The sequence below is a fragment of the Erpetoichthys calabaricus genome, chromosome 18, assembly GCF_900747795.2.
Source record: "Erpetoichthys calabaricus chromosome 18, fErpCal1.3, whole genome shotgun sequence".
Taxonomy (NCBI): Eukaryota; Metazoa; Chordata; class Cladistia; order Polypteriformes; family Polypteridae; genus Erpetoichthys; species Erpetoichthys calabaricus.
The window spans coordinates 26,902,864-26,921,365 of record NC_041411.2 but is presented as its reverse complement, the minus strand read 5'-3'; the positions used below and the strand labels follow the sequence as shown (position 1 = coordinate 26,921,365).

General features: G+C 39.9%; 1 protein-coding gene across 1 annotated transcript; it reads left to right on the top strand.

The window, feature by feature from the left end:
* Window positions 1–560: 560 nt before the first annotated feature.
* Window positions 561–16,584, top strand: borcs6 (BLOC-1 related complex subunit 6). The gene is made up of 6 exons (XM_051921399.1): window positions 561–708; window positions 9,183–9,709; window positions 11,281–11,767; window positions 12,061–12,215; window positions 13,131–13,214; window positions 14,932–16,584. Exons 2-6 carry the CDS (start codon window positions 9,194–9,196, stop codon window positions 15,055–15,057), a joined length of 1,368 nt encoding a protein of 455 aa, XP_051777359.1. The 5' UTR covers window positions 561–708; window positions 9,183–9,193; the 3' UTR covers window positions 15,058–16,584.
* The last annotated feature ends 1,918 nt before the right edge of the window (window positions 16,585–18,502 follow it).

Below are 18,502 nucleotides of genomic sequence, written 5' to 3'. Positions count from 1 at the left end.
GGTACTGGTACTGAGGTCCAAAAGCTGCTATCGATACCAGAATCAAACTTTGAGTACTGATTCAGTACTGCGGCACATTGGGACACCTTGTTGCTAGTCAAATAGTTCCAGATCTTTCATGGCACTCCTCCTAGCCTGGCAACATTTTTTCACTGGACAGCGTTATTCCATTTCATAGGTTCATAGCATTAACATTATCACTCGTGCAGGTAAGAACTCTCTGTCTTGCTCCCTCCTCTATTTGTGATAATTCAATTTAATAATTCCAGTACTCTGAACACATGCAGTACTACTACCACCACCACCACTGCTACCAGTACAAGCCCTGGCAACATTTAACAGCTGAGCAGCCCAGCCCACTTGCTAATCAGGGAGAATATATCCTGATCAGATGACACAGACCATGAGAGATGTTGTCAATCCAAGTCTGGAACGAAACCCACAGCCCACCCAACAACCAGCTGCCACTTAAACTGGCGTCAGCCGACATGCTGTATCAGATATAGTAAATGTGTCATGTAAAAAAAGCTTCAGCTTTTAAAGGGTAAAGCACAGAATGGAAAGCTGGCATCTGGAAAGAGGACAAAGACTCCAAAGAGGCCGCAGTCAGTGTTTCCACTGGAGTCAGCATCTCTTCTTTGGAGCCCACATCAAATGGGACAGCTCCTGAGATCTTCATTCCAGGATTTTGTGTTGCTTTTAATACAGGTTTGTGGTCTAGATTATTTTTTTGTATTTGTGTGCCTTCTTTGTACCTGACCATTTGATTGAGAGTAATGATTTTTCTCAATTCTTTTGTTTAAAGGGGATTTTCATATTTGTGTATGCTACTATCCCTGCTCTATTAGAATTGACTTCAGCATATATTTTAAATTTAAAGGAATACTCCAACACAAAATGATATTATTTTATGTAGTACTTACTTATTACTCTGTATTGTTTGTAGGGAGGACTGTGAAAAATTTTAATTCTCATGTTTTCATGGAGAATGAACATCATAAAATTCCTGATACAATGAGCTATGATGCAGATCCATCTTAAGGAATGGCAAAAATATCCAAAAGTTCATGAAAAACCTCTCAATTTATTCATGTCGCATAATCCAAATGTCATGTATCCAGTTGTATTCTTGCACAATTTCAAACAGGTGTGTTTTTGTGGATTATATTAAATAAAGCACTGCCTGAAAATGCTGTTCTGCTAAAAGCAGGATAAAGCTTTTGAATTGTAGACCTGCCTCCCACCTCATTCGTTGGTCAGGAGCTCTGCCTAGCTCATTCATTGGCTACCATGGCAACTCACTTCATATCAACATTCTAAAGTGTGGACTGAGAGAGGAGTACCATTAGAATTTAAAAGTTAAGGAAAAGTGACTGAAAGCAGTATCAGGTGGAAAGTGTGCCTTGTACTTGGGAATATCTGAGGTGCTTTAAGAAGCAGAAAGTCAATTCAACAGTGCAAATTCACAAACTTCTGATGAAGAACACGGAAGTACCATAGCTGGGACTTAATGACCAGAGAACGAGTTTCTTTGGTTCAAAAGTTCGATCCTGTTTGCACTTGCCAAGTTCTTTTACACAAGAGCATAAGACAGAAGCAATTATATTTTGAGGATGGGAAGTTAGTGCAGTGATCATCGCAAGTCCAGTGGTCCAGTGTCCTGGATTTTAAAACCATGCCTGGACGCTGAATTTTTGCAGTTTTCACATTCTCCCCATCATTTTGTGTTCTGATTTCCTTCTTACATTGCAATTTGTTAGCAACCCCAAATTTGTCTTGTTTGGTGATTGGGTGAAACGATTTGTTCAAGGTTGGTTGCTGCCTATGATACTGTAGCTGTAGGACTGCCCCAGGCCTGTATAGGTCAATGGAAGCCTCAGTGCTAATGCTCAGATCATAGCCCAATGACAAAAACAAAATTCCTTTATGATGAAAGACTTTATTATGAAAATTCCTAAAACACAAGAATCAAGAATTAGAACACGTACGCATGAATGTAACACTCAGGTGAATTTGGCAACTAAATTAACTGATTTGAAAGTCGGAACATTTCACATTTTTTTGTTGCTTCATCCAAGAGTCACTTATCACATTATTTTAATGAAATATTTTTGTAGCAATGACTCATATTCAAAAATAACAGTGAGAATACAATGCGCTTTAAAGAGTTAGCCTACATTAAATATGTGCCACGGGGAGAGAGGATTTCAAGCCTTTGCGGGTCACAAAGCCTGCTTCTTGAGTTTAGTGTCAGGCTAATTTTGCTTCTGAGTCTCAAATAAGACTTGAAGCCCAGTTTTCAAATCAAAGCCTAACTTAAGTTTTGTGGAGTCCCACAATCATAACAAACTGCTTCAGCCTAGAGAAATCAAAGTTCATTCCATAACGTTACCTTGGTACTTTCTTCCATTTTCTAGACAAACATGGAGATCACCTTTCTTTGTACCATAAGCTGGTCCGTCTACACAGAAGGAAACAGAAGCCCCCAGACAGAACTGATATTGTGAGGTTACTATGTGCAAGGCAGTGTGGCCTACTCACTTAGGCAATGAACTGTTCACTACAGGGTTACCAATTCAGTTTTCTGTACTGGACCAGGGTGTGCCCATGACTCACTTATGCCTTTGCTCAAATTGTAACAAATACATGGAAAAAATGTATTATGGTTCTGCACTTGTAAAAGCAGTAAGCATACTTCAGAATGTTTCTTGAAAACATTGCACAAACACACACGCATACACACTGTTGTACCTACTTCTCTGCCAAGTATCATATTCTGGTTTTAAGAGATAAATTAGTCTGTCTACTCAGGTACTGTTGATCCATTTGTGAAATCTGGCAGCTTTGTGTTTTATTAGCTAGCAGTTAACTATGGTGTGTGCTGCCTTCTGCTGGTGAAGACCATAACATACATGTTTAGTCTTTTACTTTCCTTCCATATTCATACCTTACCATTTTCAAAGCCCACTTCATCCTGAGCAAGGCCATGGGGGACTGGAGTGATGTAAGAAGAGTAGGGGCTCCCTATATGTCATCTGAAGAAAGAAAAAGACAACTTTCTTATTATTTTTTTACTTTCATATAATACAGCCTCAGTGGGTCCCCAGGACAGAGTTTGGGAAAGCACTGTTTTAGACTATTTCAAGGTCAGTGATTACAAATTATTGTAATCACATTATTGTAATTATGTATATGATTTCATTTTTGAGTTTTGATCTTTTCCTAGGTACGTGGCCCTTAAAGAAAAAGATGATCCGCTGTGGCAACTCCTAACGGGAGCAGCCGAAAGATGAATACTAGGTGTATAGCCCTCTATAGACCTCTGTCAGAGGGTGAAAAACAACACATTGCTGTTATGATCAAGAATATTTAGACCTTAAAAATACAAATTGAAGCATATGTTTTAATATTTCAAATACTTGACACAATTATTCTTGTTCATTATGCACTTTTAATCATTACATTTCTTATGTACTGTACACACCAAATTAGGACAGCTCAGAAGCATTACTAGGGGGTGTGTACCGCACACTGACACCATCAGATAGGGTGACACCCAAATGACTGAAGTTTTTAACCTGTGGTTTCTTGCTGAATGGGATTGGGGGTTTCAATTGATGAAACGGTCAAGGGTCCACACAATGTATTGTTTAAAATATGGCAAACTCTCTATTAAGGAGCTCAGTTTATCATGTCAACCAGTGGCTTGTTAAGTTTTTAATGCAGTCTACCGTAACTGGGTGCCACCAACTCTAATAACGGCACTGGGGCGGCTTACACTAATTCAGACTTTTTAACTTTAGACTGATTGTCACATTTTATCTTAATTTTGTATCTTAAGTTTGTTATCATGGTTTATGTACTGAAAAAGGACAATTTCATATTAAGTATTATCATGTTAAATATATAAATACTGTATATACGCGCACACACACATACGTACTTACGGATTATTATTTACTACTCTCCATTAAATTCTCAGTAAGTTTATTTTGTAGTCACGTCCGTTTTTTTATTTTTAATCTTTTTTAACATAAATAAATGTGCTCTCCCTCACCCAAACATTCTGCTTCACTTTGTTTTTATGTTGAAGGTGCTATAATCAGACTGCGATACTTCACCCCCGGAACCTTTCCACAGTCGGCAGCGCGCACTTGTTGTCAGTCGACTTCTTCATCGAGGCGGACAGCAAGGGTTTCCTGGTAACGTCCACCCGGGAAGGAGGGCGCTGTGGTAATTGTTGTTTTTGCTGTTTCCTTGTTCTTTCCGTTGGTTATCCGTGACGCTGCAGTACCCGCGGAATGCATTCTGGCACCGGGTTCGAAAAGACCGTTCTTCGCCGTTGTCGGTTCAAGTAAATCGCTCAGCTGGGACGCTGGGCCTAAACGGAAAGCTACATCCTCGAACTCGCCTTGTCGCTGGAGCCGGGCTACGGTGCGAATTTGGAGATCTTTTGATGAGTTTAAGCGCTCAGTTTGTAAAGTTAGTTGAAGTTCTGGAAGAAAGCACGTCTGTATGTTTTGTTCAATAATTGCTGATTTGATAACTGTAAAGTGTTGAATTGCTGTTTACTTCAAGGGAATGTAAGCATGGGCTAGAAGATGAGTCATAGGAGAGTTTGGCTAAATGCTGTCTGTTTTCTTTTGATAACTTTTCAATGCTCAATACGTAGACAGGAATCACTTTACTCAACCAATAAAATTATTTGGCCGTCCAGCTGTCAGGGAACCAGAAAATGTACCTTGAACGAGATGTTATCGAATTATGCTTAAAACGTTCAGGGGTCCGCGGAGCAGACGTTTTACTTTGAAGTGCCGTGGCCGCACTTGGGGTACATGGTGGAGCAACTTTAACGCGGTGCTTCCACCGCTCCTGAGACCTGCAGTCTCTATTCTCTTCTAACTTGTTCTATTTTTTTTTTAAATAAGTGAGTGTGTATCACCCACTGTTGATTCTTCTGTCAGCCAAAACACAAACGGCATTTCATATAACAGCATGATAGTGAAAGCATTCTAAAGTGGTCAAGGAGTGCAGCGCTAGAGTCAAGCAGCTTTCACTTATTTATTATCAGTTTGCAGCAAGGAGCAGAATAAACAGACTGACCAGGCTGCCTAGTGCTTTACAGTCCATTGCCTTAGGGTCGAGGCCACGATTCTTGTAGGACAGGTCAGTCCACCACAGTGTTTATAGGTCCTGAAAAAATTTCCGGCCTAAGGGCAGCTCCAAACCCGCCTAGTCTAGTATCTCAAGGCCTGACCTGTACACACTGAGACACTGAAAACGATGGGGAGTTTGGTTTTTGTTTGGGGGTGAGGTCCTCCACGGAGATTTGAGCCTGTTAGTGTGGGTATATACCATCTTGGGGGTTGAGAGCAATAAAGTAGGTATCAAGGTCCAAGTTGGGGGTGGTCCATGATGAATGAAAAACAGGCTTAATAGTACAGAGGAAGAGGAAGTTTGAAAAATAGCTTAAAATAAATGGTGTTCTTCCTGGGGCTCGATTCCATTCCTGCGTGTGATTCCTGCACCAGTAATTGGAGAATTTACATTTACTTATTTGGCTGATGCCTTTATGCAAGGCGATTTACAACATTTATGATATAATAGGTTACATGTCTTTTTTGGTTTCCCAGTTGGAGCACAGGCAGGTCAAGTGACATGTTCAGGGTCACACGGTGTCAGTAGGAGGATTTGAACCCACAAACTCAGGGTTTGAAATCTAAAGCCCTTAACCAACGTACCACACTGCCTGTGTTTTAGTAATTGTATGGCGACTGTCCTTCAGTGGACTAGCCCCCAAAGTAGATTCACTGTTTTAGATGTCTCTATAGATATCCCTTCAGTGCCAACTCAGTATCAGTGTGCAGTTTGCGTCCTCAGTGTGGGCCTTTCCCAGTATAGCAGTTTTTCACCAGTTTTTTTGAAGGTTTTGTTAGTTAAGCTGATTTTCATTGCTGGCCATGGTAAAGCTGAAACTACAGTGATCCCTCGCTATATCGCGTTTCGCGGCTTCACTCCATCGCGGATTTTATATGTAAGCATATTTAAATATATATCGCGGATTTTTTGCTGGTTGGCGGATTTCTGCGGACAATGGGTCTTTTAATTTCTGGTACATGCTTCCGCAGTTGGTTTGCCCAGTTGATTTCATACAAGGGACACTATTGGCAGATGGCTGAGAAGCTAGATTGCTTACTTTTCTCTCTCTCTCGCGCTGACTATCTGTGATCCTGACGTATGGGGTGTGAGCAGGGGGGCTGTTCGCACACCTAGACGATATGGACGCTCGTCTAAAAATGCTGAAAGATTGTCTTCACGTTGCTATCTTTTGTGCAGCTGCTTCCTGAAACGACATGCTGCACAGTGCTTCGCATACTTAAAAGCTCGAAGGGCACGTATTGATTTTTGACTGAAAAACAAACTCTCTCTCTCTGCTCCTGACGGAGGGGGTGTGAGCTGCCGCCTTCAACAGCTTTGTGCCGCGGTGCTTTGCATACTTAAAAACCAAACAGCCCTATTGATTTGTTTGCTAGAGATTGTTTTCTCTATCTATGTGACATTCTGTGCTCCTGACACGCACTCCTTTGAACAGGAAGATATGTTTGCATTCTTTTAATTGTGAGATGGAACTGTCATCTCTGTCTTGTCATGGAGCACAGTTTAAACTTTTGAAAAAGAGACAAATGTTTGTTTGCAGTGTTTGAATAACGTTCCTGTCTCTCTACAACCTCCTGTGTTTCTGTGCAAATCTGTGACCCAAGCATGACAATGTAAAAATAACCATATAAACATATGGTTTCTACTTCGCGGATTTTCTTATTTCACGGGTGGCTCTGGAACGCAACCCCCGCGATGGAGGAGGGATTACTGTATACAGTATGTGTGAGATTGTGCTTGCTCGCCTCTCCCCTGCAGTGAACTGTCATGGTATCCAGAGTTAGTTTATGCCCTGCAGCTCAAGTTACAAGCACTGGGTCAGTAGTGAGTTTCGGAAAACGATAAAATGATATTCAGCATTTGTGACACATTATGGAAAAAGAGGGCTGTGAAACTTCTCTCCTTCAAATAATTAAAAAGATACCGGAGCAGCTAGCTAAACAAACAAGCTTGGTGGACTGAATGGCCTCGTTTTGGTTATTGATAGTTGTTACCAGCTTGGCCTGGTATAATAATACACACCTGATCCCTTTCCCTGGCTATGGCCTTTGCCTGTACGGACAGAACTGCCCATATTTGCTGCTTGCTGTTGCTCGTCACTCTCCTTTTATTAGTAGTTTGAGTACTCGTGTGTTATAACCCCACCACAGGCAAGGAAAAAAACTTCATTTTTTACATTTGTTTATTTACAAAACAAGAATACGCAAAATTAGATTAATTACTTTTGAAACATTACTTCTGTTATGAAGTTTCTAATGTCGTGAAGTATAATGTCAAAAGGGTCTTCTCCGTTGAGCATAGTTCTCCACAAGCACTATCTGGGTTGAGTGTTTTGGTTATAACACACGAGTACCGTTGTTTGTTTTCCGAAAAAGCATCTATGGCCACTCCTGTTTGCGTTCTTACTTCTTTTGTACATTTTCGTTTCTGTTATCCAGCTTCCCAAGAATTTATACTCTTTAACCTGTTCCAATTTCTTTCCTTTGGCTAATATCTCTTGTTTTTCTGCAGGTTTAGAGACTACTATTACTTTGGTGTTCTTTTCGTTTAATTCAATTCCATATTCACTTCCTTTTTCAGTTATATTGTCAATTTGTTTCTGTAGGTCTAATTCATTATCTATAACCTGTACTGTTTCATTTCCATATCTTTTATTGTTTGATGTTTGTGTACCCCAATGTTTATTTTTTTTTTATCCTCCTCCACTGCAGCTGTTATTAAATGTTCAGTATATAAACAGAACAATATGGGGCTTAAAGTACATCTCTGACTAACTCCTTTTTTATTGCAAAATTTCTTAAGTTTTCATTTGCAGTTGCAGTAAAGCCCAGTTTCAGAAAATGATCTCCTTTTCAATTGTTCATGGTGATGATATTGTACCTTCTTCTGCTTGGAATCGTGGTGTCATTTTTGATTGTTCCCTTTCTTATTTTACTCGCATAAATCACCTTAAAGTTCTTACTTGCATCTCAGTAACATATCCCATGTTCACTACATCCCCTCCTTTTCTAGTGCTGAGAAGCACATTCATGATTTTATTACATCCCACATCGACTACTGTGACTTCTGGCACTGGCAGCTGTGTCTTCTAATCTTTTATCACAATCTCGGTTGTTTCAAAACTGCAGCAAGAATCCTCATCCAGACTCACAACAATGAGCACATAACAGCCAGCCTGTTCTGTCTCCACTGGCTCCTTGTGTCTTATAAGGCTAAACAAAAAGTTCTGTTACTAACCTAAAAAGATTTAAATGGCTTTGTGCCAGACTATATCTGTAACCTCCTCCACCACACCACTTGTATTTGTCCGCTAAAGTTTGCAGGTTCTGGCAAGTGTGCCCCAAACTAACCTGTGCTCTGTGGGTGGTGACAGAGCCTTCAGCTCTATAGCACCCAGAATTTGGAACATCCTTCCTAAATGAATGAAGTCAGTTGGCCTTGTCCATTCTTTCAGAAAGCCACTTCAAACTCGTTTGCCCAGGAAGACATTTAACTGACCCTGACATTCTGACCGACCCTTTCTTTTGGTTTGCCTCTCTGTCCAGGTGCTCAGGATGGTTTTTGTTTGTATAACAAATTATGGTATTTGTTCGGGCATTTATTTGTTTGTATATTTTGTTCTGGTTTATTAACTCTTAAAATCTTTGTGTTTCCTGTATTTATCTTTATTTAGTGTCTTATGCAGATATTATTTGTATCCAATTTTGTATATGTCCCGTTGTTCATTTTGGATTTCTTTGAAGCGTTTTGATCATGGGAAAGGTGATGTTTAAACAAAAATGTATTATTGGTAGTGTTCATTTTTGGAAACTCTTATTAAACTAAATGACCTCAATCTGTTTCAAACTGTACCAGTCTTTTTCAGGAAGCAGCTTCTTTTTTTTTTTTCAAACCAAAAGAGTCATCAGCCTGCTATTTCCAAACTTTAAATGTTAATTTTGATGAATGATTCATTGAACATTTTTGTCACGGGATAGGAAGTAACTGCATTTTTTTTTGTTTAAGAAATTCTTTCAATTTTACAGGAGGTGGAGGAATGAGCTTCTCCCCTACAAGTGGCACAGATGTGCATGCCGCAGCTAATGGCTTGTGTGGACGAGAAGGCTCCATTACTGCTACCCAGAATTCAGATGGAGGTGGTTGTTTGTTGGAAGCGCAGCTAACTTGCCAGAGCAGAGATGGTGAGCGTGATCCTCTTAAGCAGACCCCCAGCAATTGCCGGGAACACACCAAGGTCCTTCAAACTGTGTTAACATTCCCAAACAGCAATCCTGAAAACTCACATGTTATAGTGCCCGTGAGTCAGCAGACAGACAACATTGAGTACTTCCAAAGTGCTGTGGTGTCTTCAGGAACAAAGCGGATAGTTTCAAACTGTACACATCATGAAGACAACCTGAAAGAAGCAACAAGATCCTCAAATTTACAATGGACTGTGCATCATGAGGAGAATGACTATGTCACACACGGTGATGACCGAGGAAGTTCTGAGGATGAGAGGCAAAGTCTAGAAAGAGAACAACAACAGGGAGAAACTGATGACAGCCAGGAGGTGTGTTATCTTTGGTGTTTTTTTTTTTTTTTTGAATTTAAATTTACAACTGACTGACATTTGTACACATGAGTAACTCTCATTAACAATGATGGGTGCTTTTTCTGTAATTAATCATTGCGTGGAAAAATGCTTATCCCCTAGCCATCACAGGATGATAGGTTCCCAGTCAGTGCACCAAAAGAGTGAAACTGCAGTCTCCAATACTTACCACATCACATGCGTCACACCTACAAATATCAATGGTGAGATGCAAATTGGCTGTTCCAAGGTGTCACTTCACTGTGATACCCACTGTAAGCATGAAATGAGGTCATTTAATTGTAACCGTCTTCAGTTTGTAATATCTATTAAACCGATTTCATAGTGACAAATAATTACATGTTCATGAAACTGATGTTTCTGTGACATACAAATATTTGAATGTTAGGAATTACTGCAATTTATGGTAGTTGAATAAGTTCACACATAAAAATGACTTCCGGTCTCAGACTTGTACTCTATTAGCATGTTTCCTGCACAGACATCTCCCATTGCATTCTGATACAACTCGAACTATGCCATTAAAATGTTAGGTCTGACATTAGTGAAAGTTCCAGCAAACTCCTCACGCTGTTAATTTCTACCTCTTACTGTGTCGCACTGATCTTTCTTATTTACTAAATAAATTGCCATCGTTAACGCAGCTTCTGATAGTGTTGACAATGGGTGTGTCAAGAGAGACAGTGGATCCGGGCCGTAATTAGACCTGTCTCTCTTTAACAGTATCATATAGAGCTGTATATATTAAAACTTTCAACATTTAATGCCTAAAACTACCACTAAGGAATTTTTATTTTACTGTATTTTGTATTTTTTTTTTTTTTACTTGGACTGGGGCAGCATGCCACTTAAGTGGTTAAGGTTGCTGCTTTGTTGCTGCAAGGACTTTGATTAGATTTCTGGTATGTGACCACATGTGTGTGGTGTTTTTGTGTCCTCTCCATGTCTACATACGTTTTTTTCTGGCTAATTTTGGTTCCTCCTTTCTCTTGAAATTGAGCATTTCAAACTTACTGGCAACCCCAGATTATCGCAATGAATGTGCCCTGTGACGGACTGCTGTCCTTTCCAGGATTGCTTACTGCAGTGCACTCCAAGGCTGCACAGTGGGGCTTTGTGTCTTGCAATGAATTATTTTATGGAAGTGGATAGATGTATAGGCTGTTAATGTGTAAGCCATATAGACAGTTGACTACCCTGTATGAAATTTTACTGGGAAAAATTTAAAACATGAGGTATTTTTAAGTCTGTAACAGAACAGAAAAAAATAAGGAAAAACTGAGTAAAAGTGAAAATGAATTTCCTGTCAAAATGATGGGAGTGTAAATAATTAACTGTGCATAATTTCTGTCATGGTGTTTGTGCTTCAAGGTCTTTGAGCGTTCCGGAAACAGTAGGCACAAATTTCACTTCTGCTTTTACATATGTGTAAACGATCCTTTTAGCTAGGTTGGCTTCTAACTTATTAAAGGGAAACTAAAGGCTACTGGATGCTCTTAATATTTTTCTTTTTTTTCCCCCATTCACAGCTTAGTGAGGTCAGTACAACTCCTGATACCCAAGATGAGGACCAAAGAAGCTGTGAAGCTGGTTTGCCAAGACCCATCCCCGAGTCTCCCGATAGTTCCTGCAGCCCCTCGCATAGGAAGAGCCGTGTCAATCCTTTCAACCACCACCTTGCATCATCTAATACAGAGCCCTTGAGTTCATCCTCCTGCCCACCTCAGCATGTGATGGCCGAAGTGCTCATGCATACTGCCCCTGGTTTAGGAACAGTCTTGTCTCATGATCATGAGAGGGTTGTGGGACGACTGCAGGACAGTAAAAGTCTAGATGGGATAAGTCAGGTGTGTGGGGGAGCACGGAGCAAGGATCGGCAGGCAGAAGGACGGCGGGCTACTATCTCCAGTGCTTTGGAGCTGGAGGGAACAGTCAGCCATGATGGAGACCTTACCCACTTTGTAGCCAATAACCTGCAACAGAAGATCAAGATGAGTTCACGACAGAGTTTGGACTGTAAGTGACCTGAACAGAACCAGAGAATAGGATATCCTGTCCTGCATACTTAGTCCTATAATCCTAAATAGTAATCCAGTATCCGTTACTAGAAGAAATGGCACAGTGTCTGAGATGTTCAGATGTTAAAATGCAGACCTTTTTTTTTTTTTGATTATTTTGGCTGCTTAACACCTCTCCCACACCTCAGTTTCTCTGCAGTTTGCTCTTATGCTCGTATCTCTCTGTTTCTTCTCTGTGTGCATTTAAGGCAATGTCTTCATCTTAGTAGACTGTATTCTTTTTTGTTTAAGCTGACAGCTCCGTCCACAGCAGAACATCACAGAGGAAGCCGGCCGATATCCCACCTATTGACCCTGGTGTTGTGTTGGACCTGGAGAAACATACACAAGACATAGCACAGAGTGTGGAGCTGATGATGAGGAGCCTCAACAGCACCATTCAGAACGTATGCATTTTCTCCTCTGATTAATGGGTTTTGAATTTCCCTCATGTTAAGGCATGGTTTCACTTAAAGATTTTGAAAGCATAGTGTATTCTACAACTTTGGAGCCCTAGTAACCAATTAATATGGCTATGTTTGTGCAATAGACTAAATGAAGTGTTATTCTAGGATTTCACTTTGTTACAAGAAACAGTGAAAATGCATACTGTAGCAACTGTAGAAGTCACGAATGTTAGCAGCTATTGCAGGATTTCTTAGAGGAGAAGTGACATTCAGGAGCCAGATTACACTAGCATCTTAAACCCTTGCCAAACTGTACTCTATCTAATGTCATTTTTGGTGATATTGTTGTTTTCTAGAAAAAAAGGTATCACTGATTTCTCATACCCCATAAGCTAAAAAGAGTAAATACAGCAATTTTGTAAAAGAAGTATTCTTGACAAAGTCAGTTTCTTTTAATTTCAAAAATAGGTAAACCCAGACTCGATTTAAGCAAGGAAATTAGCTGAAAACTGTCACACTGGCTTTTTCAAAAACCTGCAGAGACGGTGGGTGTTCAGTTTTAATGTTGTTACAACATACTTGATTTATTCCTGACCCCTAGTGGTCACTATGATCAATTGCAAAATACTTTTTTTTTTGGTCATCAGAGAAGACTAAATTTCAAACAATAAATCCCAAAGGTGAAATTCCAAAAAAATATCAGACAAGAAGTTGACTGAAATTTAAATTGGAAATTTCTTGTGGCTGAGAAATTCATCAAATCAGTGCTTCTCGATTAACAAATTTATTGGTCATAATTTTCATTATTTAAAGTTTCAATAAAAAACAAATTGTGTGAAAGAATGTATGCAACATGATCAAAGTTTTTCCCTCTTGTTTTAACATCATTCATTTTTTGTGCATTTGTGTCTGCAGATGACTGCACTGAGTGTTGGCTACATTCAGACATACCGAGATTCTGTGGATAGTCTAGGAGAATCTGTTGACATGAGTATAAAGGTAAACTATGGGGGTTTATATTCATGGTAATCTGGTTTAAGAGAAGGAGTCGGACAAAAAGCAATCCAAACATGTCCACTTCATGCCAGTGAGAACCTGGTGGCCCATATAGCCATGTTGGGTTAACAAAGGTCTTTTATTTATATACAGCATCTGCTGTGGTAACAGACTTCTTCAACAGGAATTCTGTGTTCTCCAGCCATAGAGTTGCTTCTTGGTAGAGGATACATGATTGTTCCATGCATTTGGAGGTTGTGCCAGTGAATGAGAAAGTTCCCTTGGTGGTTGTGCGGAGCCACTGGTCTTAACTATACATAGCATGTGAGTGGAGACTGTGGGCACAGGTGCTTGGTTAATTGCATATTTAGGCCTTTTAAATTTGCTAACATTGCAACATTCCTCATGAAGTTAAGATTATATTAAATATTTGTTTAAACTTTCGTGTTTTCCCATATTTCATAGCCTTTGAGGATATACAATTTTGGCTTTGCAAGTAAATAAACAGGAAAAGCATATCAAAAACAAAATCTTCCAATATATCAGGGATATCTTTAATCTCTGTATAGGGGCAATGATCTTATTTAAAGTTGAAAATAAACTAACTGCAAATGCAAATTCCAGAACAGTAAATCATTTTGTATGGTAGTGTTTTCACTACTAAGTAAAACCATTGAACAATCCAAAACAAGTTTAGAACCTACAGTAGCTAACACTAGCTATACATACACACAGATTACTTATTCATGTCTATGGCTACTAATATGGCCATGAAATACGGATTCAAACATAAACTGCAGTTTAAGTTTAGGAATTCATTATGTAAAAACTGTAGCAGTAACTTTCTTTAGCTTACTTCAGCAGTGACATTCACTTCTCTGGTGACTCTATGAAGTCAGTAAACGGATGGAATGGGGGTCATGAGGTCTTTTGAAAGGGGTGTGTGGTGCTCCTGTTATCTATGCAAAAGTACAAAGGTCTAAGTCTTTAGAGTCCTGGTACTTCTGTTTTGCTATTTGGTTGTGAGACATGGACGCTATCCAGTGACCTGAGATGAAGACTGGACTCCTTCAGTACTGTCTCTTCAGAGAATCTTTGGGTACCGCTGGTTCGACTTTGTGTCGAGTGAGCAGTTGCTCACGGAGTCCTGAATGAGGCACATTACCTGCATTGTGAGGGAGCGTCAATTAAAGCACTGCGGCCATGTGGCACGGTTTCCTGAGGGTGATCTGATGCGCAGGCTCCTCATTGTTAAGGACCTGAGTGGCTGGACCTGGTCATGGGGACACCCACGTAATACCTGGCTGCGGCAAATAGAGGGTCATTTCCGGAGGGTGGGACCGCATGTCTGCCTGGGGGGTTGCCAACCAGGATCCCAAGCTGTTTCATTTTGTGGTGGGTACAGCAACGCACTGTACCAGTGCATGCTCCCCAACCGGGCCTGACGTAAATAACTGTTTAAATGAATTTTTAACCAAAGCATCACCAGCTACACAATTGGATATAGGAATATGAAGAAAATACTACCATAGGTTAGTCACATTTAAAACAATAAATAGTATTTTAGAGTTTTATCGAAGTAAGTAAAATGTATGAATCAATAGATAGTGTAATTGGCTCTTTGGGTGTGGCTTACCCTTTAATTTCATTCTTTAAAATTGTAAGTCTTGTACTGTTAAAAATATTAACTGATATGTTGTTTCCTTTGGCCTGCTCACAGGGAATGTATACATTGATGGCTCGCTGTGAGGAACTTGACCGCTCCATGCAGCCCATTCACTTTCTTGCTAAGCAAATCCACGATATAAAGCGCACATTGGAGACCCTGGAAGCTCTGTGCAAGTAGCTGGGATGGATGTGGATTCCTGTGATTACAGATGCAAAGCTTCTGCCGTTTCTGCTCATTCCTTTGTTTATCCTTCCCACCTATGTTTCAGAAGTCCAGAAGCTACAGCCCGTTTACAAGACTGGTTTCTTTGCTTTGCTCGTGTATAGGGAAGGAGCACAATCAAAGAGGTGAGATGTGATCCTCCCCATAAGAGGCAAATTAATGCAAACTGTTCGGAGCCTTTGCTGGGGAAATGCATTTGTTTATTTTTCCCAACTTACTCTTTCCAACCTTAGACACTGAAAGAGGTGCTTTGTGCATCTTCAGCTCTAGAACAGTAAATTTGAATACATTCATAATGTATGCACTGCAAATAGTGCTTAGTGTGACCTCGGTGAATGTTTTCTTAGGGGAAAAGAAAATCAAAGGAGATGGCTGATTTGCATTAATACTTAATTTGAGAGGTCATATTGTGTACAGCTTTATTGCTTCAGAAGAGGCATATTTGCACACTGGAGTTGTCTGATTACATAGATGGACAGATTGGGCCTGTCTGACCCCATTTTATTACGTGTTACTCGGTTGGGCCTTCTAGGAGATTCTTCCTTGGATGCAGACTTCAATTCTTCCTCTTCGCATTTCTTTCTTTCCCTTTTCCCCTCCCCTACAACTCCCAAGATTCATTTGCACAATATCTTTATGAAAATAGTCTTTGATAGACTGGTTAGCAGTGGTACCTTGATACTTCTGTTGCAGAACTTGATTCCTTCGACCATCTTGCATTGCCCTCTACTGACTCTCACATGGCAGATATGGCACACATATAGGTGGGGACGATCCATAGCAATGACTGTCATCCCCTGACCAGCACAGGTCTTGAGTGAATTTGGGTATGGTGGGGCCATGAGTTTATAACAGCACTTACAAGTACAATCATATCCAGTTCTGTAAATAATGACTGTTTTCCTAACTTTTGATGGTTTGTCCTAATGGTATATTTTAAAAAGACACAATAAATTTGCAAAAATGCAAGCAGAGGTTTGTGCCTTTATTGTAAATTTAGTGTGGTAAGGATGATATATGTGTGCTGTAACCCTGCATTCTGCCTGCCAGCCATGGCCAAGCTAAGTTATACATTATTATTTATTTATTTTTATTTAATGAAGCCATGCAGATTTTGTGTTTTTGATAATTAACTTATTATGCCCACAGAGACTGTGACCCTCCATTATAAGTAATTTCTAAATGTGTGCCATTTAAAGTGGAGGTTGCTTGTAACCTTGTCTTGTTGAGTGTGGCACCTCTGTTTTTAATCCACAGGAGGATGAACTCTTTGAAACCTCACATTAAAATCTGACTTTAGCCCATGACGATGTGTGTACAGCAGCTCCTATTCTTTATTTACTTGTTAAAAAAATGGTAATTTTTGATTTATAGCAGTTATATATATGATGGATTCATTTTTGTTCCTTTTGTTTATACTGTAAATCTCATTATTTGATAGAAAAGAAGCATAATAAACAGGCAATCGGAGTAATTCAAATGATCACGTAACAGAGGAGTGTTGATGTGTACTTGTCGCTCTCTGAAGTCACTGTAATGTGGCTTGTTCACTTGCCATTTTTTTAACGTTTAATCTTACTATAATGTGTAGTTTGAAACCTTTTGTCACCAGTGGAACAGTAAGAGGTGAACAATATTAAAATAACACCATTTACATTACATGTGACATTGGATAACAAATACAAGCAGCATATTGCTGTCCGTGTGAGTGGCGATTGAGTGGCTTTGTACCTTCTGTCCATCTCGTGGTGAGTGCCAGCGGTCCTTAATTGCTCCACAGATCAACAGCATTACTTCTTACACCGAACACTGACACAGGATGATCCCCAGCAGTGCTGAGATGGCTTTCATGGGATGAGGCAGCCGTTCTTAGCACTATGCTACCTTTCTACTCAATGCGGTTACCTGCCTGATGATCACCTGTCATATACAGCTGGGCAGCGCCTGGCTACAAGTCTGTCGATACTACTACTGATGTATAGAGAGGAAACTTCTTTAAGGTAAGGGTAAGTAACTCTCCCTGTGTTTTACTTTTCTGAAAAAAAATCAAATTATTCTGTGAACCAAAGTGAATTTCTGTCCCTTAATCTTTTTTCCACTAATTTCTTGCCATTCAATACTGCTTGTTTATGACAAGATTCCGTCTGCCTACATTGCAGTTTATTTGCTGTTTAGGCCATGGCTAATTCTGTTTGCTGGGATGATGCAGTGCTTAGCAGATCCAATGTACTGGGTTTGAGTCAGGGGTCTGGCTGTTGTCCTTGTGGGTTGTGCATTTCTTCCTGTGTCTGTGTGTGATTTTCTGCCTTATTCTGAAGATGTGTGTATTAAGATGACTGGCAATTCCTAATTTGGCCCGGTGTAAGTATAGCTCTGTGCAGGGGTGAGCCTGCGATTGGCTGGTTCTAACTTGCACTTGGTTATGCTGGGATAGTCTCCAGTGCCCACAACCCTTTACTGGATGAAGTGGGTTTGGGAATGGTATGTTTATTGGCTGCTGATTAAAGCAAAGTAAGAAATACAGTTAGGGACTCAGAATCTCATCAAAAGATATGGTTTATGTGTAGACTTGGGTACTAAAAATGTAAACACCTTAAGCACCTGGCTGACATTCATAAGAGACATTAAACTTGGCCCATGTGTAATTACAGGCTAAGAACTGAAGCAGATTATCTAATAACTTACATTCACATGTTGAAATGGGTTTGACTGAAGCCAGTGTAGCTTATTAGGCTCTCAAATGTGGATCTACTTTCTTGCATATACCTTTCTGAAATAGTTTTAGCATTGTGTTGTAATGAGTAAACATCTGAATTTTTATGATTTGAAAACCAAAAGCAATGCTTCTCAGTCAAACATGTTTAGAGGTGACACTATATCCCATCCTGGATATGTGCCATTAGTCATGCTCAGCTAGACGATGGCTACTTTATTATTATTATTTCTGAATGAGAAATTATTTGACATGTAATTGTGTTTTGTCATGGTGGTGCCCTAGGATGACTGTCTTCTCCCCTTTATACTCTTAATTGCATAGGCCATAACAGAATGGTTTAAATCCTATAATGCCAAGATTGACTGTTGCTGTAGTTCAGCACTGACATCCAGCAAATTGAACAGACCAGGCAGGACAGTAAGCTACACATTTATTCATTTATTATAGATATTATGCCCAAAATATAACTAAGCAGAGTACAAATGTTGGCAAAATAATGTTAAGAATCCAGTCTGCGTAGATTACCAGGTGGCTTTCTGTCTTAATCTCTAGTTCCACATGGCCCTTGATCCAGCATGCCGTCTTGTGAAATGACAGAGCCTTTGGCTTTCTCTCAGCCCTTGCTTTGAGTCTGTCCTGTTGTCCTCAACACACCTCTTGGTCAGGCAGACTCCGACCCCAGTC